This window comes from Sebastes fasciatus, chromosome 20 (genome assembly GCF_043250625.1).
Source record: "Sebastes fasciatus isolate fSebFas1 chromosome 20, fSebFas1.pri, whole genome shotgun sequence".
In the NCBI taxonomy this organism is placed as follows: domain Eukaryota; kingdom Metazoa; phylum Chordata; class Actinopteri; order Perciformes; family Sebastidae; genus Sebastes; species Sebastes fasciatus.
In genome coordinates this window covers 5,886,240-5,914,084 of record NC_133814.1, presented here as the reverse complement: position 1 = coordinate 5,914,084, position 27,845 = coordinate 5,886,240, and the positions used below count along the sequence as shown (strand labels likewise).

The 27,845-nt window shown below is 40.9% G+C and overlaps 1 protein-coding gene across 1 annotated transcript in view; it reads right to left on the bottom strand.

Moving 5' to 3' along the window:
- The window catches only part of shisa8b (shisa family member 8b), a 43,741-nt gene extending 17,876 nt beyond the window's left edge, over positions 1-25,865 (bottom strand). Inside the window, exons 1-3 of the mRNA XM_074619924.1 lie at positions 25,549-25,865; positions 24,205-24,891; positions 5,796-5,920 (exon numbers count right to left, since the gene is read on the bottom strand). Of these exons, the coding sequence (XP_074476025.1) occupies positions 5,796-5,920; positions 24,205-24,848 (769 nt within the window). The 5' untranslated portion in view covers positions 24,849-24,891; positions 25,549-25,865. The remainder of the gene's footprint in view (positions 1-5,795; positions 5,921-24,204; positions 24,892-25,548) is intronic.
- Between the last annotated feature and the right edge of the window lie 1,980 nt (positions 25,866-27,845).

Sequence of the window (27,845 nt, the reverse complement as noted above, 5' to 3'; positions counted from 1 at the left end):
TTTGTTTGTTTTATTGGCACGAAGCAGCCCGCTGGACAAAGTTTTTTTACCATCTGTTTTTATTGATCGCAAACAGCCAGTGGACATTTTCCTCCTCTCGGAAGAAGCGGGTGTAATGTGCATAAATATGGAACTCATTAGCATCAATAGGTATCATCATCAACCCTGATTTCTCTGCCAGGTCCCCTGCCTTTCGCTACACTGTCACTTCACATTAAGAAGTGGACTCACTCATGTCCCACGCCTACATTTACTTATAGTTTTTTCATTCACTCAACATTTCTGTGCATGCTGGCTTCTTTGAAAGACTCCACCATGTCTTAGTTTTAGGACGTCTGGCCCTCCAGAAGCTGCAGGATGACGGTGTCAATCACAAAGCAGTGGGTGGTTCTCAGCGATGGGAGATTTTTAATTTCCCACTACGCTGTCGACAACTAAATAAGACTTAAGCCTTTTTGAGCACAGCAACAGGAGGAACAGCTGGAGTGAGCTCAGAGAAAAAAGCTAGAAAAGTGGAAGGAAGGAAACTTGGTAGGGTGTAGGAGCGACTGAAAAGCCCATATGTAGTAATTATTTGGAAAGAGACTGAGAGAAAAAGCAGAGGAGTGTTGGGCAGTAATGTGATTTCTTTTTTTCAGCAATGAGAAGTGTAAAAAATTACAGCTCTGGATTTAGAGGACCAGCCCGTTTGCACAAAAAGACGTATGAATGACATGATAATGCGTATTTAGGTATATATTTAAGGTATTTAGCGTGCAATAAGAATGCCTTTCTTGCGTTTGGCGTGCCATTTGTACGCCATGTAGTCTGTACTGACTACAATGTAAATGCTCTGCGTAACTATGCTACGATCAGAGCTAGTGACGTAGAATTAAAATTGAGAAAGATTGCCTTATGGCAGGCGGGAGGGCAGGTGGATGGGTCCAACAAACACAGGACTTTTAACCAGAAGATCGGTGTTCGACACAGGTGTTTTATTTTGTATGTTACAATAGTGACGTTTGTCATGTTTTTTAGTGACATTTGTGATGTGTTTTCCGTACTTATGTTGTTTCTGTACATATTTTTCTTAGTTTACTTACTTATTTTAAAGCCAGACCAATTCCTAAAATGAATTAAGTGGTTTTGTTGCCTCAATTTAACTGCGGATGTTACTGTAGTTTTGTTGTGTGGCGTAAAAATGATCTGCGAAAAGTGGCACGCAAATGACAAAAATGACAATGACGCGCAAAAAGCCTAAAATGCGTCCTCAGGACACACGAAATGTCGGTGTAATGTCATACTATTTGTGCGCCTTATATTGCTATTCATACACATATGTTGTGTGTTCTTAAGGCCTGTATACACTTGAAAAGGAAAGGTTTGTTTGCTGGCTTGCTAATATTAGTCACTGGTAAGCCTACATTCAGGAATCAACGTGGCTAAGCTATCGTTAGCTGTGCATAGTCAGTAAATACCTTCAAAATGTAGGCGGCCTGCTTGTGAAACCACAATGTTTCTTTTTGTTTCTACACATGTTAAAAGACCAGCGTTTAGGATTTAGGGGGAATTATTGGCAGAAATGGAATATAATATTCATAACTATGTTTTCATCAGTATCAACTGAAATTAAGAATCGTTGTGTTTAGAATGAGTCCTTTATATCTATACAGGGAGCGGGTCGTCTTCATGGAGTTCGCCATGTTTCTACAGTAGCCCAGAACAGACAAATCAAACACTGGCTCTAGAGAGAGCCTTTCACATTTTTTACGTTAGATGACGGCCACCATAGTTCTCCAACGCGCTTAGAAAGGGAGACGATGAGCGGAGGGGTACTCAGTTGGTTGCAATCTGCCACCCCACAGCTAGATGCCACTAAAATCCTACACACTGCTCCTTTAAGTAAGGAATATGTCACTTGTGTAAACAGTTAAGTCACAAGTAATGTAACTAATTGCTTTGCTGTTGAATAATTAGTAAAGTAATATAATTAATCTTTCAATGAATAATATGTAATAAGTCATTTTTCTAAGTAACGTGCCCAATACTGTCTGAAAGCTGCACTTCCCATGGATCCAAATGTCAATACCTGCATACGTCTCACCGTACCTCTGTAGATTTTCCTTCCAACCAAGAATAACAAGCAGGTAATTTCATCACTCTTCCAATCAGCCAGCAGAGATCATTTTAGCTGCTGAGATTAACTGATATGTGTCCATTAATATTTATGATTTGATAACTGCAGGGGCATGAAGTATGTGTAGTATCTGAGTATTACAGACCAGCCACTTGACTCCCTTTTTCTATTCACTCCATCACAACTCGATAGATAGTCTTGTGCATCCACTTCAGTGCTTATTACTGTACTACGGGCTCTCCGGCCACAAGCGACCGTTACTCAGGAGATGAAACAATAAGGCTGCTGCCCAACAAACAGCCGTTTCCCTCTTTTTTTAAGTGACTTATGATCAATGAAACGCTCTCCGCCACATGCAGTATGTCATATCATGTCATTAGCAGTGTGTGAAATTCTTCATAGCAAGAGATGAGAGATGCTCTCAGCAGGGGGCCTCTCATATCAAACACCCCTCTCCCTCCCTCTAACACACACACACACACACACACACACACACACACACACACACACACACACACACACCCATGCACACTCACATGTTCACATGCAAACGCACGAAAAAAAGGCACACTAATCCACACACATGGGGACACACATCAGTTGCACTTTTACAGTCCAAACATTAAAAAATATGATGACACTCTTACCCTTCATTCTTTAGAGTGGCATGTACCTGTGTTATATGTAGACTGCTGTGTCTGCATGTATATAGTGAATGTACGGAAAATGGCACATGCCGCCTGTAGGGGTGCAGCCTGCTTACATTAACATACTAATTAGACAGTGTACGTGTGTTGCACGTGCAACAAGCATGTGTTCTACTTATAGATGAAGATGCTCTGCTGTTCAATTCTCTCACTCCGTCCTCTCCTCTCAGCCCTATACCTAAATGAGTCTCACCAGCCAGTGCCAACAATGTGTAACATTAAAAAAACGCCCTGTACATTGTTCTGCGTTGAATCTGAGTGAAAACATGCGTGTGGATGGCAAATATTTTGATGTCCATACAACAGCCAGCAGCACTGAAAAACTGTGTCAATTAAACCAAACTAACCCAAAATGAAAGGGAGGTTTCTGGCAGTCATCTACAGCTGCTACAAAAAAATTCAATTAAATAAATATATATATAAATATATATTGCAGAAAAGAAACTAATTTACTTCATTGATGTCAGATTTTAAGCAAGCTGCACAATAGATGATTGACAGCTTCCTGCTTCGGGGTGTTTTCCAGATTTTAATCTCATTGCAGAGTCAGAAAATGTAGTCTGGGTCTGTGTTCTAAATCACATACTAACATACTATTCATACTAAGTATGATGTAAAATTGAGTATGTTCACACTGCATAGTATGTATTATAGTATTATAATTATATATTATAATATTTTGTGTACGCGAGAAATGCCCAGATGTATACTAGATCATATAATATCTATAACAATAAATACCCCACTTTGAAGCTTTTATGTCTCTTAAAAAAGGCGGTTTGCTAAAGATTGCATAAATATAGACCTGAGATATCAAATATGTGTTTTAGATGTGGTATAGAGGAGGGCTCGTTTTTGCAATGAACCTGGTCATGTACAAAACTTAATATCTTTTGGCAGGACTTCTCTGACATTATGACAATACCTACAAGATTTATCTTCCCATTGGATCCGCAAATTTGCTTATTATGGAATCAGTACACCTTTTAAGAAATTTTCAATAAAGGTTTTTTAGAAATAGCTCTATGCATTGCCAGAAAATCTATAGCAATTACATGGAAGTCTGATTCCCATCTCCTCACATCTAGATGGCTTTTAGAAATGAACAGCTGCATTCCACTTGAAAAGATCACATATACTCTTAGAAATGAATACAACGCCTTTCTGAAGATTTGGCAACCCTATTTAACCTATATGGACTCCTTGCCAACACCTACAGTATATCGGATTTGATATAACCAAATTATCAGACTTGATACATCATTAGACATCTGAATAAGTCAGAACACTGCATCTCGTTATTTATGATTTCTTTATTTGTATATTTAATTTGTTTTTTCTTTTTTTATCCTTTTTAATTTAATTGATATTTAACTAGCCTTTTCCTCTTGAGTATGGTTATTTATCAGTTTGTATGTGGGTGGGATAGGGAGGGAATTTGGAGCCATGTTTGTGTGAGTTTGTTTGTGTTTTATATGTTTTGTATATTTGGTGAACTAAAAAATTTGAAAATAAAATATTCTAAAAAAAAAAAAAAAAAGGCGGTTGCTAACAAGTGGCTAAATGAGACTATTAAACGTCATCACACCAACTCGTTTGCCTTTACAGCCTCGTTGTGTATACCTGCGTTCATGCGACCGTGGTGTAGTCTGTTTATAGCCTTACATTAACGTAAGCTTTTTACTTCTGGTGATCGCATTCACATTTCAAAAATCATAAAAGTGGTGTTCATTAGTGAAGGTTATCTTGCTGAACAAAACGTGTAAGTATCATAAACGTTTGTTTGCCACAGGGATTATTTTCTGCAATAATCTAAAACCTAATGGAAGAATCCAATTGGCTTTTTGTTGAGGGAACCAGGGCGATGCTCACTTCCTGGTTGGCCTACAAAAATACGTCATCCCAGGACTCATCCTCTATTTAGTAGGCAGTATGCAGTACATACTCATTGAGTATGTAGTATGCAGTGCGTTAGTATGCAGTACTTAGTATGTGATTTTGAACACAGCCTGGGTTTGTGAGGTTAGTGAAACTAAACAATGAAGTTCGTCTCCATAGCAACAAATTAAAAAGCCTAGCTTGACACTTTTTGTGTCTTCCTCTCCCTATTTAGTTGAAATATCAGAATAAAGAACTGAAACAAGACACTGGAGATCATCTGAGAGATAAAGTGTTAGTGTGTTTGTGGAAATAAAAGTAAGATAGGGGTTGTTTGTCTTGCGTTATGTGGTGTAAGAAAATCTGGCATAATTTCTATTGTCTGAATTCAGTTGGGGAACAGCAGCAGTAGATAGCCAGTGATGTGTTTTTCACTTTCTTCCCTACATTTTTTAAATAAAGTCAAGGGAGCTCTGGGAGTTTTCTCTCTGTCTGTATTACGAACAAAGTCTTAACCAAAGAAACCAACTGGGTTTTTGCTGTTTTTATGCTTTTAGGCTTTTTTTTCACCAGTATCCTACTTTTTTTTTTTTTAAGTTTCTACATTTAAACAGTTTACCCTCAGGACCCTAAAAATCTGTTGGATATGAATGTGAGAATTTTCAATGTTGAATGGTTGTCTGTCTGTACAATATGTGTTAGTCCTGTGATAGACTATCCCAGCTCACATCAGCCTGGAACTGATACACTGCACTAGATAAGCGGGTTTAGATAATGGATGGATGGAATTTCATCTCTTCTGTCATGGAAATTGAATGGAGTGAAATTCACTGCATGTGTGACCGTACATTATGCAAATAGAGAAAAAGAGAAACATCAAACAGTCATTTTGTCTTTTTTTTATATAAATATATATATATTTGGCATGGGAGTGTGATTCTCACTGACTTCACACACACACACACTGTATTTTTCTCACTTACACCAGCACATACAGGTTTTCTATACTTCGGATAGTAGCACTGGTAGTATATTGTATTTTACCCTGAATTTACCTGTGTGTATGAGCGTGCACGCTCTCTCTCAGTACTCACCACTCCTGCTGCGCAGCATCCTGGCTGAAATGCCGTTGGCTCTCCCTCCGCTGGGCGAACTGGACGCGGCGTTGTCCACCGAGCTCACCTCAGCTCCCTGCTGCTTCAGCAGGTCTGTCAGTGTCCTGGAGAACAACACATACACACACTGAACGTAAATTAGTGCTCAACTTGTATGAGCCCTGATTACTGTAGAATGTTTTTGCCATCATTGGGCAAAAAATCTATAATAACCTTTCAGCATTTTGTAATTTAAGTGTTCTGAGAGAAAACCAGACTTCTGCACCTCCTCATGGCTCTGTTTTCAGGCTTTATAAGATCTAGCCGGTGACGAGAGACTTTGGTTGTTTTCCTTCGGTCTGTGAAATCTTGCGGATGCCATTAGGAGTACCGGAGTACACAGAGGCACATGATTTTTTTCAGATTACCTGTCTCATGCACTACTGTCAGGATATAGTGACCGTTTTTTAATCATATTTGCTCCAACTGCTGCTTTAACATATCATCCTTCAACTTGAAAATCAATAAAATGTGATGACATTATATGTTCACATTGGAATTCACATCTGTCTGGCAGTAACAAACATCATCTGTTATCCAGATGTGTATAGTTGGTCCCCTGATAGGGCTTTTCTGAACAGCTGGAACATCCCCTCCACCCCCTACTACAACACACATGCCAGCACTTGATTTACAGTGCATCTTCTCATCCCAGGGGAGCGTGTTCTCACTATGAGTGGAGGTTGCCTGTGTGTGAATGTGTGTGTTTGTGGTTATGTATCAAGTTTGAAAAGAGGTGGTGGTGTGGAAGTACATCTGTGGGGTGTGCAGTGAGGTATAACAGAGATTAACAGAAGTCACATGTGCATACAGTCATATCAATAGCCAGCGAACTTCTAAAGCCATTTTGACAGCCGTGGCCGGAGGCATTATGTTTTCGGATTGTCCGTCCGTCCGTGTGTCCGTCCCATTCTTGTGAACGCGATATCTCCGGAACGTCTGGATGGAACTTCTTCAAATTTGGCATGTCCACTTGGGCTATAATCACACTGCAGCTATCCTTACATGTATACAACTCTGTCATAACATTGTGTCTTAAACTTTGACCCTGTTGCTCATACAGTATGTCCACTGCACAGAGCATAGTGGGTCAGAATAGCCAGGAAAGCATGCTGGCTTGCATACTGCAAAATGCGACCGGATGTAATAGGACATCCTGGTAGTTTTGGCATACTGCATTTGACATACTATGTATTGGGACATGCTAAATCTTTTTCTGGCATACTAAATAGTATGATAGTGTGGGTATTGGAACGCACAGTTGGACTCAAGGATGAACTGGATTTTGGTTGTCAAGGTTACTGTGACCTCACAAAACATGTTTTTGGCCATAACTCAAGAATTCATGCGTTAATTATGACAATGTTTAAAAGGATAAAATGATGAAGTGATGACATTTTGGACAGACATGGATGTAAACTGCAACTTGACTGATTGGAGGAGGCATACAACCACGAGTTGAATTCTAGTTTGCCTTTGTTTTGCTCTACAATATTGGGCGGTCCATACACTTATGTCAAGGAGTTGACCATTTCTAGCAATGGTTATGAGTTAGATTTGGTAGAAAAGGAATCAGGTGTTGCGGTCCATGTGTGAGACAACGGAAGCCGCTGCTTTTATTTTTAAACGATTTCTGTCGTGTGACTTTAAATTTAGGAAGAGTTTTTTTTTTCTACTGCATTTCATTTCATAGTCAACATCCCTAATTACTGGTTTTAGTTTTGTCAGTTTGTGCTCGCCAAGACACATTTTCATTGAAAGTGGCTCATCTTCAAGCTGCGTTTTGTTGTGTGTCCTCTACGATAAATTCCAGTCAGCTGTATTTGACTAGAGGCCTTTTAGATGAGCGACATACGGGCAAGATTTCTTGCAATATGGTCATGTTTGGACTCAGGGCTTGTTGTGTTTGGATGCAAGAAATGCAAAGGAGTGACAGCATCTCAGACACACACACACCCATACACACACACACACACAGGCATACACACACAGGCATACTCATCACTTTGAATAAACACATTTCCGCTCCCTGTGCATATGCTGAATTTACAGTGTTGATGGTATTCACTCCCTTGATCAATAATTCAAACACTGGTGCCTCTGTTTCGCTAACGAAGCTCATGTGTTTCGCTCCTTCTACCACACACACACACACACACACACACACACACACACGCACACACACACACACAGATATGTACAGGTACACAAAACACACACGACTACAAGTATGACCGACCTGACCTGGGGCAGCTTGTTCACACTTCAACCTGCCAAATAGAAAAGTGAGTCCCTTTGGCTACTTCTCTGATCGTCTACAAAGTGTTTGTGTGTGTGGTGATCTCAGGGAGTCATAGTGTCACAGAACGTGTCCCCTGCGGGGCTGTTTCAGTGTCAGATATCATAATCATGCTTGTTTTATCAGCCACAAGTATGTCATGTAGACAAATGGTACATGTGTGTACAGTGTTTGCATGCATGACCTTTGTATTTGACTCCCAAGACCAGTAGTAATAATCATTCTTAAAACATAGTAATTGTATTATAAATATAGCCGCGAATGGTATATTTCTGGGCGTATTTTTCAGCCAATTAGACTGTTATCAGGTCATTAAATGGGCGTTGTCAGTGGTTATTAGCCTCATAGATGTGGGTCAGTGTGTGGGCCTGCTACACCAACTAGTAGGTTTTGTCATCGATTCACATGGGCGATCACCAAATGAAGGAATGAAAGAAGACGACAGCGACGACTTTCACTTTTCAAACGTAGATATTTTAAGCCAAAACATGATCTTTTCCCCTTAACTTAACTAAGTGGTTTTGATGTGTAAACCTAAACAAGTTGTTTCGTTTGTGTTCAAAACGTAACGTTTCAGTTTTACAATGTGTTAGAACTAGGACTGTCAAAGTTAATGTGATAATAATAACTTGAAGCAAATTCATTTTAGCGCCATTTTAAGGCATTAATCAGACGGACTACCATTAGGCCCGGCCACTATTCAATGTTTCGGAGATTGTAGCGGGATTTAAAGCAAGAGTGAAGATACTGGCATCATATGGAACTAGAAAACCTAAGGAATCCATAATTTGGTACCAACCATGTCATGCTGGCGTGTCGCAGAGGAGGTTATATAACGCTGCAAACTTACGCTCAATTTTGGTGAGAAAAAACTGTCATGGCCATTTTTAAATAGGTCCCTTGACCTCTGACCTCAAGATATGTGAATGAAAATTCAAGTTCTATGGGTACCCACGAGTCTCCCCTTTACAGACATGCCCACTTTATGATAATCACATGCAGTTTGGGGCAAGTCATAGTCAAGTCAGCACACTGACACACTGACAGCTGTTGTTGCCTGTTGGGCTGCAGTTTGCCATGTTATGATTTGAGCATATTTTTCATGCTAAATGCAGTACCTGTGAGGGTTTCTGGACAATATTTGTAATTTTTTTGTGTTGTTAATTGATTTATTAATAAATAAATAAATAAATAAATAAATAAATAAAATATGTGCATAAAGCAAACTAATTTGTCCACTTCATTTGTTGAGAAGAGTATTAAATACTTGACAAATCTCCCTTTACATATTGAACCGATACAAAAATAAGCGATTTATTTTACAATTAGCTGTGGAAAATCATGTGATTAATCCCAATTAAATATTTTAATCGATTGACAGCCCTAGTCAGAACGTGTCGGCTTTAAGTTTTGCTTTCACTTTTACAACGTAGTAGGTGTAGCAGGCCCCTACTGACTCACATCTATGAGGTTTATAACGACTGATAACGCACATCTAAGGAACTGAAAACAGTCGAATTTGGATCATTTTTTGGTTGTAGGAAATTACTAACTAACTAACTAAATTTATAAATGAGACATGTCAAAAGAAAGTAAACACCAAAAAGATAAATTATAACAAAAAATCACTCTTTTATGAGTTACATTCTATTTGTGGAACCTTAATTTGAGTGTTATATTCATTCATTCAAATCCATTCAGATCTTAATCATCTTATTGTGAATCCTTTTATATACACGGTGCATGCGTGTGTGCATTAGATTATGACGCGAATTTATCCCCTCCTAAACATTTGCATCACACAACAAAAAGATTTGAAACGATTTCTGTTCCTCTTCTGCAGAGATGTCAATCGCTTTCTCTCTTCTTTTTTCTTCAGTTTTCAATTCTTTTTCCTTTCAGTTTTTTTTAATTCTTTTTCTCTCTCTGCCCCCCCCTCACCTAAACTCAGCCCTAAATCTGTCTCTTTCTCTCCCCCCCTCCCTCTTTAAACCATATCATTTGTCTTCCTCTCCTCCAGTCTCTCTCTCTGCTCCTCATCCCCTCTCTGACTCATTGCCGTGCAGAGCCTCGGGCCTCGGCGCACTCTTCTCTTGGCTCGCCGCTCAAACAACTTGCTGATTTGGACTTTTAATCTGCAACAAAAACGGCACCTGTCTCCGGGCTATGTAGTGTTTATGGAGCGTTGGCTGAGCTTCATGAGAGTTTCTGCGGATGCCTTTGAAAGAGTGTAGATGGGCGTGCAGCTGGTTAAAAGATTAAGACTCACAGGGTGGGATGGATTGACAGTAAAGGCATGTGGTGGCTTCAAACGACAACGTCTAAATCAGTGATATAATGAATGACCAGGTGCATGTTTGTTAATAAATCGCAGCCTGCATCAGTTTCCATATATTGTCAATACCTTTATGATGTCATTACAATTTGTCATCCTGTTGCTGCTGCTTTTTTTTTTGCACGTCTCTCAAATACTACCACAAAGAAGTCACGTATGCCAAAATTCTTTAACTTACTGTAATCAGTCCTCTAGGAATTTTTGAGCTATCAGTTGCCAGAATGACCACATATTCAACCAGTTTGCCAGTCTGCATGCACATTTGTTCGAGTCCCCAAAATATTTCAACAAAACATTGTCAAACTGAACAAAAATGCTTGCAAATATAATCACAATTACCTCCATAAAACGATCCAGTCTACGCAGCCTGGTCGCACGAAAAGACGTATGATTGACACAATAATGTGCAAGGCAAAAGCGTGCAATAAGATGCCATTTTTGCATTTGGCGTGTCATTTGCACGCCATGTAGTCTGTACTGGCTGCAATGTTTTTTACGCATCTGCGTAAAAATGCCACGATCACAGTTAGTGATGGAGAATAAAAAGTGAAAAAGACGGCTTATGGTGTGTGGGCGGGAGTGGAGGTGGATGGGTCCAACACACACAGGATTTTCAACCAGGAGATCGTTGTTCGAGACTGGTGTTTTGTTTTTTAAGTTATTTTTGTATTTTTTAGTGACGTTTGAGACGTGTTTTCCATACTTATTTTATGTTGTTTCAGCATGTATTGTGCTTGTTTTAAGGTCAACCATGATGTTTTTCCGAAACCTAACTAAGAGCCTTTGTTGCCCCCTGCTGGTACTGCACCTTCATACAAACATGTAATATTCACACCTCGGCAAGGCAAAACGTGGCACTGACACACTATCTTCTGGTGGACAGGCGGGTCTATTACTCCCTCTGGCGTGATACCGGGTTGGTCCACGCTATGAGTCCAAGCCACGTGGGATCTCAGCTCAACAAGCCAAGATACTTGTAAATGCCTTCAAAGACCAAGGGATTTTGTTGCCCTGAATTAAGATTCTGTAACAATCTTTTTTCTCTGCTATGTGCAGACATGATTTGGAAAATGAAACAAGAAACTGCATTGGAAAATGTGGGAAACTTTGCTGTAAATTAGATAATTTGTGCTGCAATTTTTACAAACGATTTTACAGAAACTGATTCCTGTTTTTCTGCGACCGAGAAAAAGTTCTGCTGTTGGGGAAAACTTTATCGACTATGTGATATGTACAGTATATATTTCATAAGTAACCTTCATCTCATCTCCCGCGACTCTTCATTACTCTATAACACGTTGCGTAACGGCGATGTGTGTGAGATCTGTGGGATCATCAGAACCTCCATGTTCTCCCATCACATTACAGCCACACTGAGATGAGACTTTGCTAATGTCCTGTAACAATCAATTACTCCTCCCAGATCAGAACACACACTCCGTGATTAGTTACAACTAATATTACAGTAACTCTCTCCGTCTCACTGCAGAGTGACCCCATTGATTACTCTAATGTAAAATGTCCTGAATACATACAGTACATCTACACTCAGGACATACAGTAGACATGTTTCCTGTTCATCCTTGTGTCCTCTTCATGCCTTAATGCACACATTATTGATCCTGTAACTGCACAAGCCAATGCACTTTCACAAATATGCCATTTTATCTCTGGGGTTCCAGTTAAATAATGAAAAAAATGTTTGTATGCTTTTATTTTTCTGATAATATCCTGGTATGAAAATGGCCATTATATGGCAAAGAAGCTTGTGGAGCTTGATTAATAAACACTGACAGATAAAAGTCACTACTTTTAGTGACAGATACTACTGCTATCTAGAAACACACTCACGAACACACATATGGGGACAGATCTGGGCTCTTCCGGCCTCTCTCCAGTTTCTAGACACCATCCTTCATGCCATTTATCTATAAAAGCAAAACTTTGAGATAATCCACTGAAAAAGTAAAACGGCAGTGGCAGATATCTCCGTGTCACAATCTCTTTATTTCCCCCCCTCTGTTGTCACTCATCGCTCCCTCTTTTCATACAGTTAAAGCCAGTTTCGCTGTCGCTGACGATTACTGATAGAGAGTGAGAAGATGACAACTTGCATCTTAAACACACACACATACGCAGTCATACACACACAAAAGCTTGCACACAGAAGTAGTTTTGTCTTTCTGCAGCGGGTTGGTACTTCTGCTTTTACATGTTTTTTGTCTGCCCTAATGTCTCTGAAATTCCATATACAATTTTTTTTAACAAAGTTAAAGAAGAAAATTTTAAACTGCATGACAGTATGTATACATATGGAAGATGAATATATTCCCCTCATCATCTTTGACCAGGTAGTGTCTAAAATGTCAATACCCAGATCCCCCTCCCGATGATCTTTAAGGGAGTCATATTTTCTCTCATTAATAAGGAATATATGTCACCTATCTTTCCCTTTCTGGATGATGTGATGTCATTGATTGAGTCTAGGAGCGTGTCTAGCGGCTGTGAAGGGAATTAAATGATATTTGAAGACATGAAGCTGCGAATATGTAGGTATGTGAAAAAGTGTAACATGGGAATATTGAATTTCTGAACAATCTGCTCAAAAGAGGCAAATGAGCCATTTATGAACATTCCTTTAAATGAACGAACCCCATTTCTGTGCCAAGCACTGAAAAAGGCATTCGTCAAAGGCGCTAGGAAGGCATGGTTCTTTACAATTGGAGCAAGTGTTGAGAATTCACAGATCTCGAAGGATTGTCTGAATCGTTTCCACATTTTTAAAGAATGAATAACAACTGGGTTAGAAGTATATTTAGTAATGGGATCTGAGTATGGCAGGCTAGAGCATAATAAGGCGAGTAATGAGGTGTTCTTACAAGAGTCTCTCTCTAGAATTAGCCAGTCAGGCACAGCTGTTACTTCAGTTCTTTCCATCCAATAATCCATGTACATTTTTATCATTAGTATTTTAGATGAGATGTTCTTTCAAGAATAACATTTATTTCCTTATATTAAAAAAGAAAATTGACGATTTGGTTAATGGAAACTTACTTCTGCAATTTATTTGTGCACCAAATAAATGAAGTCAAACATGCTTTTCAAGGGATTTTTGTCATTGAACCGCCCCCAAAAAACATGAAGGCGATGAGGCATTTACACCTACAGTACATTTAAATCTGACTGCTCATTTCTTAGACATGTAGAGAGCTGTGATTATAATGTGCGTGACCAACAGGATTAACGATGACACATATGGTGATTTGTCAGTTTTCAAGTAGCCTACATAGCTACAGTATATGTGGGTTATTGTTCAGCTGTTGGATGCAGGCAGAATCTGAGTGGTTGTGGTTTTATGCTAAAAGAGTAAACGGGTAAAACTCATTGCTTTGCCTTGTAACTTTGTTTTTAATTGCTCTTGTATAGTTTATATTTTTACTTCTATTCTTATGCTAGTTGTATATAAAGTATCTCCTATTTTTTTTAATTCTTTAGTTTTTCATTTTTTTATTTTTTACTTCTCTATGTATCTGTGCTTATTTCTGTCTTTGTGCTGCTGCAGCAACTGAATTTTCCCTCAGGGGATCAATAAGGCTTATCGTATCGTATCGTATCGTATCGTATCGTATCGTAGTACCTGAGCTTACTGTACAGTATCATACCGAACCGTACCATACCAAACCGTACCGTATCGTATCGTATCGTATCGTATCGTATCGTATCGTATCGTATCGTATCGTATCGTATCGTTTCGTAGTTCCTTAGCTTACTGCACCGTATCATACCGTACCTTACCTTACCATACCAAACCGTATCGTACTGTACCGTACCGTATCGTATCGTAGTACCTTACCTTACTGTACCGTATCATACCGTACCATACCGTACCTTACCGTACCGTATCGTATCATATCGTATCGTATCGTATCAATCTATAGCCTTTCTCCTAAGCACAAAGGTTGCTATTAATATTTTTTCAGCCACCTTGAAAATAAAACAAATTTGATCTTATGGTGATTTATCAGTTATCCAGAAGCCTATAGCTATTGTTTTCGGGGTTATTAGTCTATTTGGCTGTTAGGTGCAGGTAGCATCTGTGTGGTTTTGTTTTCATGCCAACAAGCTAACTTGTAGTCTTCTTCTCTCTGGTGCAGAGATTGCCATATGGATTTATTTTTGTTTTTGCAACCTTTTAAAAGGTTGCACTGCAGTTCTATGGTAACTTATCAGTTTTGAAGTAGCTCAATTTATATATATGGGTTATTATTCACTTGTTAGATGCAGGCTGCATATCGAGCAGTTGTGTTCTCATGCTAACTTGTTTAGTTTCCCCTCTAGCACAGAGGTCGGCATGTGTTTTTTCTTTTTTTCTGACACTTCGGAAAGAAACATGGTTCCTGGAGATTTTTCAGTCCTCAAGTACCCTATATAGTTTCATTCACATATTAGTCAGCTGTTTGATGCAGGTAGCATCTGTGTGGTTTTGTTTTCATGCTAATAAGGTAACTTGCAGTCCTCCCCTCTCCAGCATGGAGGTTGCCATGTGGAATTTGTTTTCCTTTGTTTTTGCAGCTATCTTTTAAATGAATGCAATGCAATTTTATGGTAACTTATACGTTTTGAAGTAGCCTACTGCATAGCCCATAGTTATCTGGGTTATTGTTCAGTCGTGTGTGCAGTTGCTTTAACCTGTTTAGTTTCCCCTCTAGCACAGAGGTCGGGATGTGGTTTTCCTTTTTTTAGGCCATCTTGAAAATGAAAGAAACGTGATTCCTGGGGGATTTTTCAGTTCTCAAGTACCCTATATAGTTTAATTTAGGTATTATTCAGCTGTTTGACGTAAGTACCATCTGAGTGGTTTTGTTTTCATGCTAACGAGCTAACTCGTAGCCTTCCCCTCTGGCACCGAGGCTGCCAAGTGATTTCACTTTATTCAACCACCTTGAAAATGGAAGAAATGCAGTTTTGTGCTGAATTAAAAGTTTTCAAGTAGCTTGCGTAGTTATCTGGGTTGTTTTTAGCTGGTTTGCCTGTTTGAAGCTGGAGACAGATGGCCCATTATAAGTTTGGGAGAAGGATGAAATGGAGCTACAGGGGCCAACTCACTGTGTGTCTGCTGGTCCTGTGAACTTCACTTTTGACTGAGTTTGACTGTGACAGACAAAATGTTAATCTTGGAATCAGCTATTTTATACAGCCTGAAAAAATGGAAATGCCACCTTCAAGCTATGACGGATAGAAAGCTGGCAATCTTTCAACTTTTCACATGTCAACCATTTTTGCTTCACCCTGACAAACAGACCAGCCGCAAAGACAAACCGAAACAGAACATAGCCGAACCCTTGAGTCAGTGGGCGCTAACCCACATTTAAGTGTGTGTGGGCCCGGCGAAGCCCAGCAGGACTGAGGAGGAGCAAGTAGGGGAGGAGAGAGGAAGGTAAAGCAGCTGGAGGGTGAGAATTGTCACATCTGATACAGCCAGGAAGCTGTCAACTTATATGTCCTTTCACTTTGGGAGGAATTGCGGCAAATGGCGACGCAGGGGCGCATATGTGTGCACACTTTAACACATGCATGTAGACATGCTCTCACACACAACGGTGACAGGTGAAAGGTGATAGAGAGTGACAGCGCAACCCTGGAGGTGATCATAAAGGCAGGAGAGATTGAGGGGAGCTGAGAAAGTAGAGCAGAGGAGGAGGAAACTTTGAGGAAACTCGATGAAAACTTCTGTTTTTTTTCTTTTACTTTGTGTTTTCTCCCATGGCATGTATTTAGGGCTCACACCAGTGTGGTGTGCTTCTTGCCTGGAGTGTCTTTCTTTCCTCTCCCCTAAAACCAGAGGAAGAGAAACTATAGCAGCAACAACAGAGAGATATGGATAACGTAATAGATGTGGGCATTCTCGAGTTTGTTGATTCTTGTGTGTGTTCAAACATGCATACATACTGTAGGCTACATCAGTGAGCATGTAATGCAAGGAGCAGAAATAAACAAGGATTTAGAAAAATGCTTTTGGAAGTTTATAAAATATCTAGGGCTGTCAAAGTTAACACAAATTTGTTTTAATGCCACAAATTTCTCTAACGCATTAACACAACTTGCGATTTTTAGGTTGTAGCGGGCTCAATTTGAATGTAGTTTCATCATATGAATCTAGAAAACCTAAGGAATCCATCGGTACCAGCCATGTCATAGCTTGTCTTGAAGGAGGTTAAATAACACTCCAAACTTGCGCTAAATTTTGGTGAGGAAAAACTGGCATGGCCATTTTCAAAGGGGTCCCTTGACCTCTGACCTCAAGATATGTGAATGAAAATGGGTTCTATGGGTACCCACGAGTCTCCCCTTTACAGACATACCCACTTTATGATAATCACATGCAGTTTGGGGCAAGTCATAGTCAAGTCAGCACACTGACAGCTGTTGTTGCCTGTTGGGCTGCAGTTTGCCATGTTATGATTGGAGCATATTATTATGCTAAATGCAGTACCTGTGAGGGTTTCTGGACAATATTTCATTGTTTTGTGTTGTTAATTGATTTCCAGTAATAAATATATATGCATATATTTTCATAAAGCATCATATTTGTCCACTCCCATGTTTGATAAGAGTATTAAATACTTGACAAATCTCTCTTTAAGGTACATTTTGAACAGATAAAAAACGTGCGATTAGTTTGCGAATAATCGCGATTAATTATGGACACTCATGCGATTAATCGTGATTAAATATTTTAATTGATTGACAGCCCTAAAAATATCTGTGAATCAAAAAAATAAGTAGGGAAAACATTCTTGGAAATTAATTAATCATTTCACACTTTTTTAGATTTTACTTTGGTTATAAGTTATTACATATGTTTTCATGTGCATGTGACTTTGACCACCTATAAGCTATTATAAGTGATTACTGGGAGCCAATGGAGCACATCATTACTGTGAGCAAGTTTGACTTCCTATTTGCAAATTTAATTTTGCCCAGCTCAACAATGATTGGAAACCCACTAGAGTAGGATAATGTTGCATTTCCCCCCCCAAAAACAGGTTTTTATACTTGATTTAATATCTCTGGATCACCGTTAAGGAACTTGTAGTCCAGTACTCAGCTGGACCTGTTAAAGACACACCTACATGTACCTTTTTTTTGTAAAATGTTCCTTTATAGAACAATGAAGATGAACTCATCCCTCTGGCTGGCGTATATCATCTTCTCGAATAACTTGTTTTGATTGTTGTTTTTGTCTAATTCTTAATTTTTTATGTTATTGTGCAGGAATTGTTCAGACCATCCTGACAAAATCCATTTGTTAAGTTATTAACATGAACCCCTATTATCGCAGCCGCCTGCAGATTGTGGTAATGGAACCAATTTATATAACTGCAGATCTGATGTCCAATTCGAAGCTCATGACCCTTTATCAACGACTTAATCGCTTTCTAACAAGTCGTGAAGTCTGCCGTTACGAATGTAAGTCATTATGAAGTGTCATGAGTTTCTCACTTTCTAATAAGCCATCAAGAGAGATTAAAGAGCAGTCAAAAAGACAGAGAAAGTTCTACTGGATGAGGATATACGCCAGCCGAAGGAATTTCCTACAACCAAAAGTTGCTCTTATTAATGCTTTTAAACTAATTTATAAGGCATGTGTTAGTTAATTGCTGTCACAACTTTTAAAAACCTTTTTAAAGCATGTCTTATGTTGTCTGAAGGTGTAGTAAGTGTTTCTGAATGTTGCTCTGGCACATATACAGTGCAAAAGTATGATTTTTACAGCTCAATAAAATTGCACCAATTACCCCAAAAGGACCAAACTGTCACTGAACATCCCATCAACAGGCCAAAAAATGCCCTTGAAATATTAACCATGACACCATATCCTGGTGTCATTATAATGTGTGTGTCACAGAGAAAGAAAGAGAGAGAGAGGGTGAAATGGAAAAGCAATCCTCTTTGTTCCGTGCAGTTGTGGTCCATATGTTTGCCCACGCTGTATTGAGTATTGCTTATCTGTCTGCCTTAAATCAGGGCAGAGCAGTCAAACCCTTTCAGTGACACTGTCCTTCATTACATAACATGATGGCTAAAAAGCCCACCGCAGTGCAAACACACACACACAAACACACACACACACACTGGAGATAAACTACATTCAAACGCAGTCAAACATATAGATCTGTATGCAGATGGTGTGGATGCCGGATGTAAACCTTGTATCTCCAGAAAAACATTGTTGTCAGTGTAAAGGCCTTTATAGACCGGGAGCGTGACGAATACAGACCATGAAAATGTGAAATACTCGCTTGCGAATATTATCTGTCTAAGGCTTTTATTGTGAAAGGTATGAATGGAAGGAGTGGATGCGGTCATGCCTTGTCAAGGGTTGTGTCTAGTAGGTAACACGCAAATTGCAAAACTATTGCAAGATGGTTAAGGTTAGGCATTGACCTCGAATGGTTACGTTTAGGACAGGTGTTCGGGCAGCGTGTCTCATGAGAGTTTTTGCAAGTTCTTCATAATTTGAGGGCTACCTTTTAGAGACGACCATTGTCAAGGTTGAAAGAAGTAATACAATTTGCCGTCCTGGTTCGAACTAGGAGCAACTCCACCCATTCTGCACAACGGGATTGGTTGATGCCTTTATTCACGGTGCGAAAGCTCAGAAAATCAACCTTGCTCATATTTGCATTCTGTGTGAAAGTACTCATGAAAAAAACAACAGTCTGGTAAAAAAGAATTGACGTGCGAATTAATCGCACGAAAGAAAAGGCAGGGTGGGCAATCTTAAGAAACTAGCAAGAGTACACTACATTTTTAAATGATCCAGCCAATAAGCTGAGCCCACTGTTACCAACTCTTTTTCGATCAAAAAAATCTAGCGAGAATGTCCGTCGCTTCAGGTCCTGCTCCAAAGCCACTCCCCCAATATGATCATCACGGACATCAACATATGAATGTGAACAACAAACATGGCTATTGTTAGTACTCACAGCTGTCAAGCTAGCAGCTTGTGGAAGACTCTGGTGTCGTGCAATGAGTGCACGGGCAGAGTGCACGCTGGCTGGCAGGCAGGTAGGTAGACAGGTAGGCCGTCCAACCATTACATTCGGGCCAAATGAAATGATTGGACGGATTTATTATAGTTCTGCAACAGCCACAGATAGCAGATTATTATTTTTTTTTTATTTTAATTTTTTTGTCAGAGCATTTGACTTATTGATTGCTGTCGGGATGTAATAAGAATTTCAACTAATATAGCAAAACAATGTTTCTAAAATCTTTACCGACCCTACCTTTAAGAATAATAATTTTGGACATTATACCAAGACTGTTTGAACAGATTTCACGACCATAAGAAGTTGATATACTGTATACTGTGTCTTCCTCAAGCTCGGGTCCTCTACCAGAGTCCTGGGAGTTTGAGGATTCTGCACAGTATCTTAGCTGTTCCTAGGACATATATATATGTATATGTATATATATATATATACGTATACACGTATATATATATATATATATATGTGTGTGTTCCATGATATTGGAGATACAAGTTTTTTTTTCCTGTTGATAGCATCTGGAGTGCTGGGTCACATAAATGGCCAGGCACATACATGAGCACACACTCTCGCATGAAAGCACTCACTTGTCCACATTTGCACATACACACTCTGTTTGAACCATGTGAACTCTGCTGCCACCATGTTGGAACACTTATGTTAGGTGGACATTGTATTGCGGTGCATCCCGCCTCCAGGCTATCCAGACCGTTCACTGTGGTGATCTGAACCGTGCTCACGCAAACCTAAATGCCACTACTATCATTCTTGTTGTTAATTGAACTATAAATCACTGCGAGTGCGTGTGCGTGTGCGTGTGCGTGTGCGTGTGCGTGCGGGCGGGCGGGCGGGCGGGCGGGCGTGCGTGCGTGCGTGTGTGTGTGTAAATCATGAAGGTCATTGGTGTTTGTTTACTCTCTGGGTGTAAAGCCAGCCTCTCTCCGGTTGAGGCCTTTCATTAGACGTGACACACGTGACCTAAGGCGGCGATCTCCGTTCCCTTTGTTGGCTGAGGATCAGTGCAGCATGCAAAAACACACTGAACCTGGTTTAGTTGGGTTCCTGTTAGATTAATAGGTATGTGTGTGCGTGTGTGTGGGAGGAGGGTAATCTGAGAGGAGGATCACTTTGGATTTTAACTTTCAAAAGCTGATTCGGGAGAACTGGTGGGATTTCAGAGTGTTAATCATCCTCCGCTCGCTGGATGTTGAGACGGAGAGAAAGACGGTGGGAAGGGAAAGAAAGAGAAATCCCAAAAAAGAGCAGGTGCGTGGCAGAGAGCAGAAGTTGCCTTTTGTGCTTCCGACTCTAAAGTGGGTGGGCGTATGTACATGTTCATGCATTTCACCTTATGAAGCGCATGCAGTAACATGAGGTCTTAGTTGCACGCACACTTTTTGGACCAGGGATTTATGTCAGCGGGCTGATAACTAAATGAGCGTGCAGGCAGAGCAGTCCAGAAACGGTAAAGCTGTAATCTTGGGTGAAATTCGTTTAATCGTGAGGAGGAGCGCTAATCTGTCGAGATGGGGCTCACGGAGGGAGGGTGTTTATGCAGCCCGAGTGTTTCTATTTCAGTGAGGTGCTACCCCTGCAGGAAATATTAATCCACGGCTGTGTGTTATCCGCCGAATGAGTTTTTTGTGGCTCAGGTTAATGGGAGACACACAAGCGGAGCTGCTGGTCGACGGAGGTTTGGTGGGGAGAGTGTGGCTCTCTGCGTTGTCCACTTTCTTAAATAAAATGCATAAAGACATCAGTAAAAATAAGTGAAAGAGGAAGAGATGAGGAAGAGATGAGGAAGGTGTGACTGACTGAGAGGAGGGAGGAAGGTGACGGAGATGGAGAAGAAAGAGGTGAGTCACTGAATAAAGATGGGAGTGATTGAAACTGGCCCCTGAAACTGGATGAGATGTGGAGGAAGACCAGTGAAGAGGACTTTGCGTAACATGAACGGTGTAATAATTTGTGACAAAGTGCTCAGGAGGATGAGTGAAACATAACGGCACGTGATGAAACGGAGATTCTTGGAAGAAAACAAGATCAGAAAGAAGAAGCTCTGAGAGATAAGAGCAGATAGAGGAGAGAACGAGGCGAGGCAGCGAGCGGAGGGTTAGATAGTTTGGGATGAAAGCGGGGGAGATTTGAGCCCATGCTGTGCGCGGTTTGCTGTAATGATTTCCTGAGGCGAACAGATTGAACCCTGGACCACGTATTTAGCCCGACTGCAGCGGGACCGTGTGTTTTCACATGTGTGTGCATGCTTGCATGTGCATCAGACGGAAATATCAAACCGTAAATGCTAATGTCTTCTCTACACAAGGTTCATTAAAGTGGGAAATAATGGAGAGACAAAATTGAATAACAGTCCAGTCCATTAATTCTTAGTTTTATATAAGATTTGACTTGTGCTCATTGGAAAAACCTTGCACATGTGTGTGTGAGTGCTTTACACGTTAACATCTACTGCAGCAAAAAATGGTTTGTTTCAGTTTTTTTTGTTTATTTCAAATGTAAATCATGCTTACAGGCAAAATAAGGGTGAAATACAAAAGCAAATGAAAATGAACATGGAAAAAATGAGAAAGAAAGAAACAGGCACAAAGAATAAAAACAAAGAAAATCCAAAATTAGAAACATATTAAAAAATTATGAGATAATGCAAAATAAGGGTGTGATATATGCGTAGGGTGGTAGGGGTGTATACAGTAGACACCTTACAGGTATGGTCTCATTCACAACCTGATCACTGACAGCGCTTTACACACTTATTTTAAAATACCATGTTAAGATCAACAGGATTTTGCCATTGTTTCTCTCTCACTTATTCAGTCCTCTCTCTCTCTCTGACAAATCTGAAATACAGGACGATACTAAATTCGACAAACTTTCCACTTACAGTACATCTCCAGGACAAAGTGAGCTTCTGCTCTAAACAGGTTTTGTGAGGTTTGGGTGGCTGGACAAACGTGGTTACGTGTTGTTAGAAAAGGCTTAGAGATTGATTTGTACACGTGCAAGCAAGCACACACGCATGCACAAATGTTAGTAAGTAGTTAGTAGTAGTTAGTAAGCCTACGTTCAAAGTTGGAAGTTGTAAACTCAAAGCTGGCAGGTTGTGTGTTAACCTGAAGCTGCACCTTGACATTTTTCTATTTTCTATTCCAATATTTTTGGTCTCTTTTCTGCTGGGGTGACGTCAGAATTTCCAACTTTCCAACATGTTGCAATGCATCAGAAACACATGCATGTGAATACACACACATACATGCATTCACAAACACACGCAGACATGAATACACGCATGTACACACACAGGCTGTTCTCATACAACGTTCGTAGTGATACCTATGGAATGTAATGCACTGCAATTCATATTTATCCCACGAAATAAATTTGTATGTAATAGTGAACCAGGAAGTATAAAAAGCGGCTTAGCAAGGGGACCAGGATGGATGGGTGGAACAGAAAGACTTTTCCCCAGGAGACCGGTGTTTTTACCCCGTGTGAAACCAGACGTCATCATTGATTTTTTGTCACGTAACTTCCATTCGAAAGTTACGCCACTTCCGGAGTTATTTTTACCCAAACCGTGATCTTTTCCTAAATAACTAAGTAGTTTTGTTGCCTAAGCCTAACCAAGTCCATCTTTTCCTAAACCTAACTAAGTAGTTTTGTTGCCTAAACCTAACCAAGTCCATCTTTTCCTAAACCTAACTAAGTAGTTTTGTTGCCTAAACCTAACCAAGTCCATCTTTTTGTAAACCTAACTAAGTAGTTTTGTTGCCTAAACCTAACCAAGTCCATCTTTTCCCAAACCTAACTAAGTAGTTTTATTGCCTAAACCTAACCAAGTTGATCTTTTCCCAAACCTAACTAAGTAGTTTTATTGCCTAAACCTAACCAAGTTGATCTTTTCCTAAACCTAACTAAGTAGTTTTGTTGCCTAAACCTAACCAAGTCATCTTTTCCTAAACCTAACTAAGTAGTTTTGTTGCCTAAACCTAACCAAGTCCATCTTTTCCTAAACCTAACTAAGTAGTTTTGTTGCCTAAACCTAACCAAGTCCATCTTTTTGTAAACCTAAGTAGTTTTGTTGCCTAAACCTAACCAAGTCCATCTTTTCGTAAACCTAACTAAGTCGTTTTATTGCCTAAACCTAACCAAGTTGATCTTTTCCCAAACCTAACTAAGTAGTTTTATTGCCTAAACCTAACCAAGTTGATCTTTTCCCAAACCTAACTAAGTAGTTTTATTGCCTAAACCTAACCAAGTTGATCTTTTCCTAAACCTAACTAAGTAGTTTTGTTGCCTAAACCTAACCAAGTCATCTTTTCCTAAACCTAACTAAGTAGTTTTGTTGCCTAAACCTAACCAAGTCAATCTTTTCCTAAACCTAACTAAGTATAAATTCCCTGTGAAGACTGAAGTTTATTTTGAAAAGACTGTATGCATGTAACAAGCAGAAGTTGGCACGCTGCTGGACATTCGTCGGAGAATGCACGGAAAATTTGGAATACATTTTCGTTAGATATCATACGAACTGTTGTATGAGGACATGTTGACCCCCCACACACACACACAACTCTGCTTAAATCTATTCTCTATGTGCTGACAAACAGAGCTCCTTCACATACACACACTGACACACATCCTCACCTGGAGTTGAGGTCAGCGTGCGCTGCCCCCGCTGCTCCTCCCCCACTTCCTCCGCGGCTCTTCTCCAGGCCCAGTTTGGTGAAAATGCCCACCAGCACCATGATGGCAACCACGCCGCAGATGATGTAGACGATGAGGTGTGTGCGGTCCCGGTCCTGGTCCTCCGTGCCCTCTGTGATGGTGGCCACTGGCTTGCCGGTGTTGGCCCAGATGGGCGTGTCGTAGTTGGAGCAGATGCTCTGGTCCAGCCGCTGCTGGCGGAACTGGCAGCAGAATCGGTAGAAGCAGGTACCGCAGCAGTACAGAAAGACGCCGGCGTTGCAGTTGAACGGCGGGTCCCACTGGCCCATCACGTCATAGTAACCCTGGCAACGAGTCCCACCGTTGGGAAGGACATCCTCGTCGTCCGCGTCTCCGCCGCTAGTGGGAGTGGACAGCCCCGTCTCTGGAGGAGTGTTCTGAGTTGTCTCCACGTAATTGGGAGTCGTCTGGTCGGCCAGCGTGGTGGGGACGATGATCGAGTCACCTTCGGTTAGTGTCACCGCGGTGACGGATGGGTCCTGGGTGAGGGCAGGTTGAGTTATAAGGAAGGAGAGGAGGAAGAGGAGGAGAATGTGGCAGGAGGAAAGGTTGGTGGCCGCCATGCTGCTGGGAGAGCCCTTCTGTCTTAAGTCCTACCTGCAGGCTCTGGACAGCAAACAGAGAAGTTTGGAGACGAGTGTAAAAAGACAGAAAATAAATAAGGAAAATGGCTTTCATTTATTTTACTTTTACAAGGTAGAAGTTATGTCATGATGATATGTCAAAAAACAACAATCTACATGAGTTTTGGAGACGCAAAGCGGCACTTCTGCTACATATGAGAGCGCTCTAACAATCAAAAACAAACAGATTCGCGGCACGTTCCTGTAAAAACTCAGAGAACATGGATTTTTAGCCAGAATGATTAAAGACGTGATGTATCTATTGATCTTATGAGCTTATTGAATCAATAATGAAAGAAAGAGGGTAGAGGACATTTTAAACAGGTCAGTCACAACCACTATTGGAGACTGTTACCGTACAGTGAGACGTCATCAATTCCCAACTTTTTAGGTTAAAAAGAGAAACTCAAGGCAAATGAAATGTTTACAATCAGCTGTACTACTGAAGAATGATTAAGTAGATCATTTGCTCTTTAAGTGAGACACTTAATTCATCAAAATAAAAAAAAATGGAAAAGCAAGCATGAAAATAGCACAATATGCTCTTACCTTCAAAATAAGAGATTACAATCCTTTTTTTTTTTTTTTTTTAAATAGTGCAATAAATCAAACAATTTAAAATCACTGAACGCGTTCTCACCTTTTTCCTCTTTGCACTCTGCACACAGCCGCCCGTCCACTGCGTTTCTTCCCCAAAGTTTAAGGGCTAAAAATTCCCTCTAGAAATATCCACAAACTTTACTCAGCAGCATTTTTTCCCCCTCCGAGTGCCCCCGCAGATCTCTCTCCTCATGTGTTCTCCATCGTCAGCTGGGGGGCTCGATCCGGGGGATTCAACGAACACAAAACGACACGCTCCTCTTATCCTCTTTTTTTCCTCCCGTGTCACCTCTTCTTCTTCTTCTTCTTTAAGCGCTGCTCAGTCTGTGCTGGCAAGCGTGAGTCCAGGCTGGTCCAGGACTGATCTTCTGTGCTGTGTGAGTATGTGTGTGCATATATATATGTGTGTGTGTGTGAGTGTGTGAGTGTGTGTGTGTGTGTGTGTGTGTGTGTGTGTATGAGGGAAATTGAATGAGAGTGTGTGTGTGTGGCTGCACTGAGCGCTGCAACAGTTCAGTAACCAAATGAGATCTCTTCCTCTGTTTACCTCTCCTCAGTGCCAGATAGGCAGAGAGAGAGGAGAGGGAGAGTGTGTGTGTGCATGTGTGTTTGTGGAGGGGGGGGGGTATATCCAGCTGCATCTCCCATCATCCCCAGAGGAAAAAAGCCTGGGAGGAGAGAGGAGGGAGGAGAGTGATGGAAAAATAAAAAGAGGAGGGAAAAAAAGCTTAAATGTGGACAGTAACTGAGTGATTAAAGTCACTTTTTATAATTTTTTGCTGATTTTTTCTCGCTGTTTCCATTGTTTGCATCCCTGTTTGTGTGTGTGTGTGTGTGTGTTACTGTATGCCAAATGTGTTTGCGTGGCAGACGGAGGACAGTCAACATCTGCTGTGGTCACTCCTGCTCATCATCTACTTATTGCGCTTCCCATCCCTGCGTTTCCTGCATCCCCATTCACCACACACACACACACACACACACGCACGCACGCACGCACGCACGCACGCACGCACGAGCATTACCCCCCCACCTCCCCCTCCTCTTCCCTTTCTCCCCCACCTCCCAATCCCTCTTCTCCCACTTCGCCATCCTTTCTTCTCCCGTCTCTTTTAGCGTGTCTTTCCCGCCCTCCCCTCACGCCTTGGGCATAGATAACACACTTGTTTGCAGATTTCTGTGTCGAGCGCGTGCACGTACGAGTATGCGTGTGTGTGTGTGTGCGTGTGAGCGTCTGTTTGCGTCAGAAAGATTCAGGAGTCAGCAGGGTCCAACTCCAGCTTTGCCTTTTCTTTTGTTTAATTCCAAACCTGCGCAGGAGTTGCCAAAAACCGGGAGACCGGCACACGCTGCTGAAGACAGCAGCCCATGGACACACACACACACACACACACACACACACACACACACACACACACACACACACACACACACACACAGACACAAATCAGTACACATGCACATTGAAAAAGTGCAGATAAACACCTGCTCATCTGTGCACAAACTGTTTCCTGTCCCTCACTCACACACACACACGCACAAACAGATGCCACTGCTGAGGCCAATTATAAGAGCTTTTCTCAAAGTAAACTACCACATGTACAATTTTTAATGGAATTATAAGCCAGATTGACAAGGGGCTTTTTGTTTTTCTTTCCGCTAATCGCCTCTCCCAAAATCCCCTCCTTTATGTCTTGTCATTCCGGAGCAAACTCGACGCTTCCTCCACTTTCCTCTGATTTCCACTATATTGCGTGCTGGATATCAGCGAGGAAGAGAGACAGGGCGAGGGAAAAGTGTAATAGAGAGACTGAAAAGAAGAGAGAGTAAATGTAGGGCAGTGGGGAGGAGGCCCGACAAGAAAAGAAGGAAGGAAAGAAAGGAAGGAAGTGGGGGAGGGAGAGGTGGAACAGTGGAGGAGAGACGATTGGCTGAGGACTAAAGATGAGACAGGAGAAACTCTCTGACAGAGAGAGAGAGAGAGACGGGTTTAGAGGAAGAAGTAGGAGGAAGGAAGAGAGTTTGGGGATGTGAATGTAGGGAACAGAGGCGACAGGTACAGGATGGAAGGGAGAGATGATCAGAAAGAAGTGAGGAACGGTTGACACGGGGGTAGGGGTGATGAAGGGAGGAGCAATTGACACCATTTTATGCTGATAAGACTTTTTACTGTGTGAAATTCAGAGTAAACATACAGTATAAGCACACAGATGTATGTTATGTAAGAATGAACAGCGAGTATTGATTGAACCGTTATTAAAACAGGAAACGATTTCCAGCTGACGGCAGCTGCAAGAAGTTATTTTAGGTCCTTTGCAAATTTCCGGTATCCTTAGA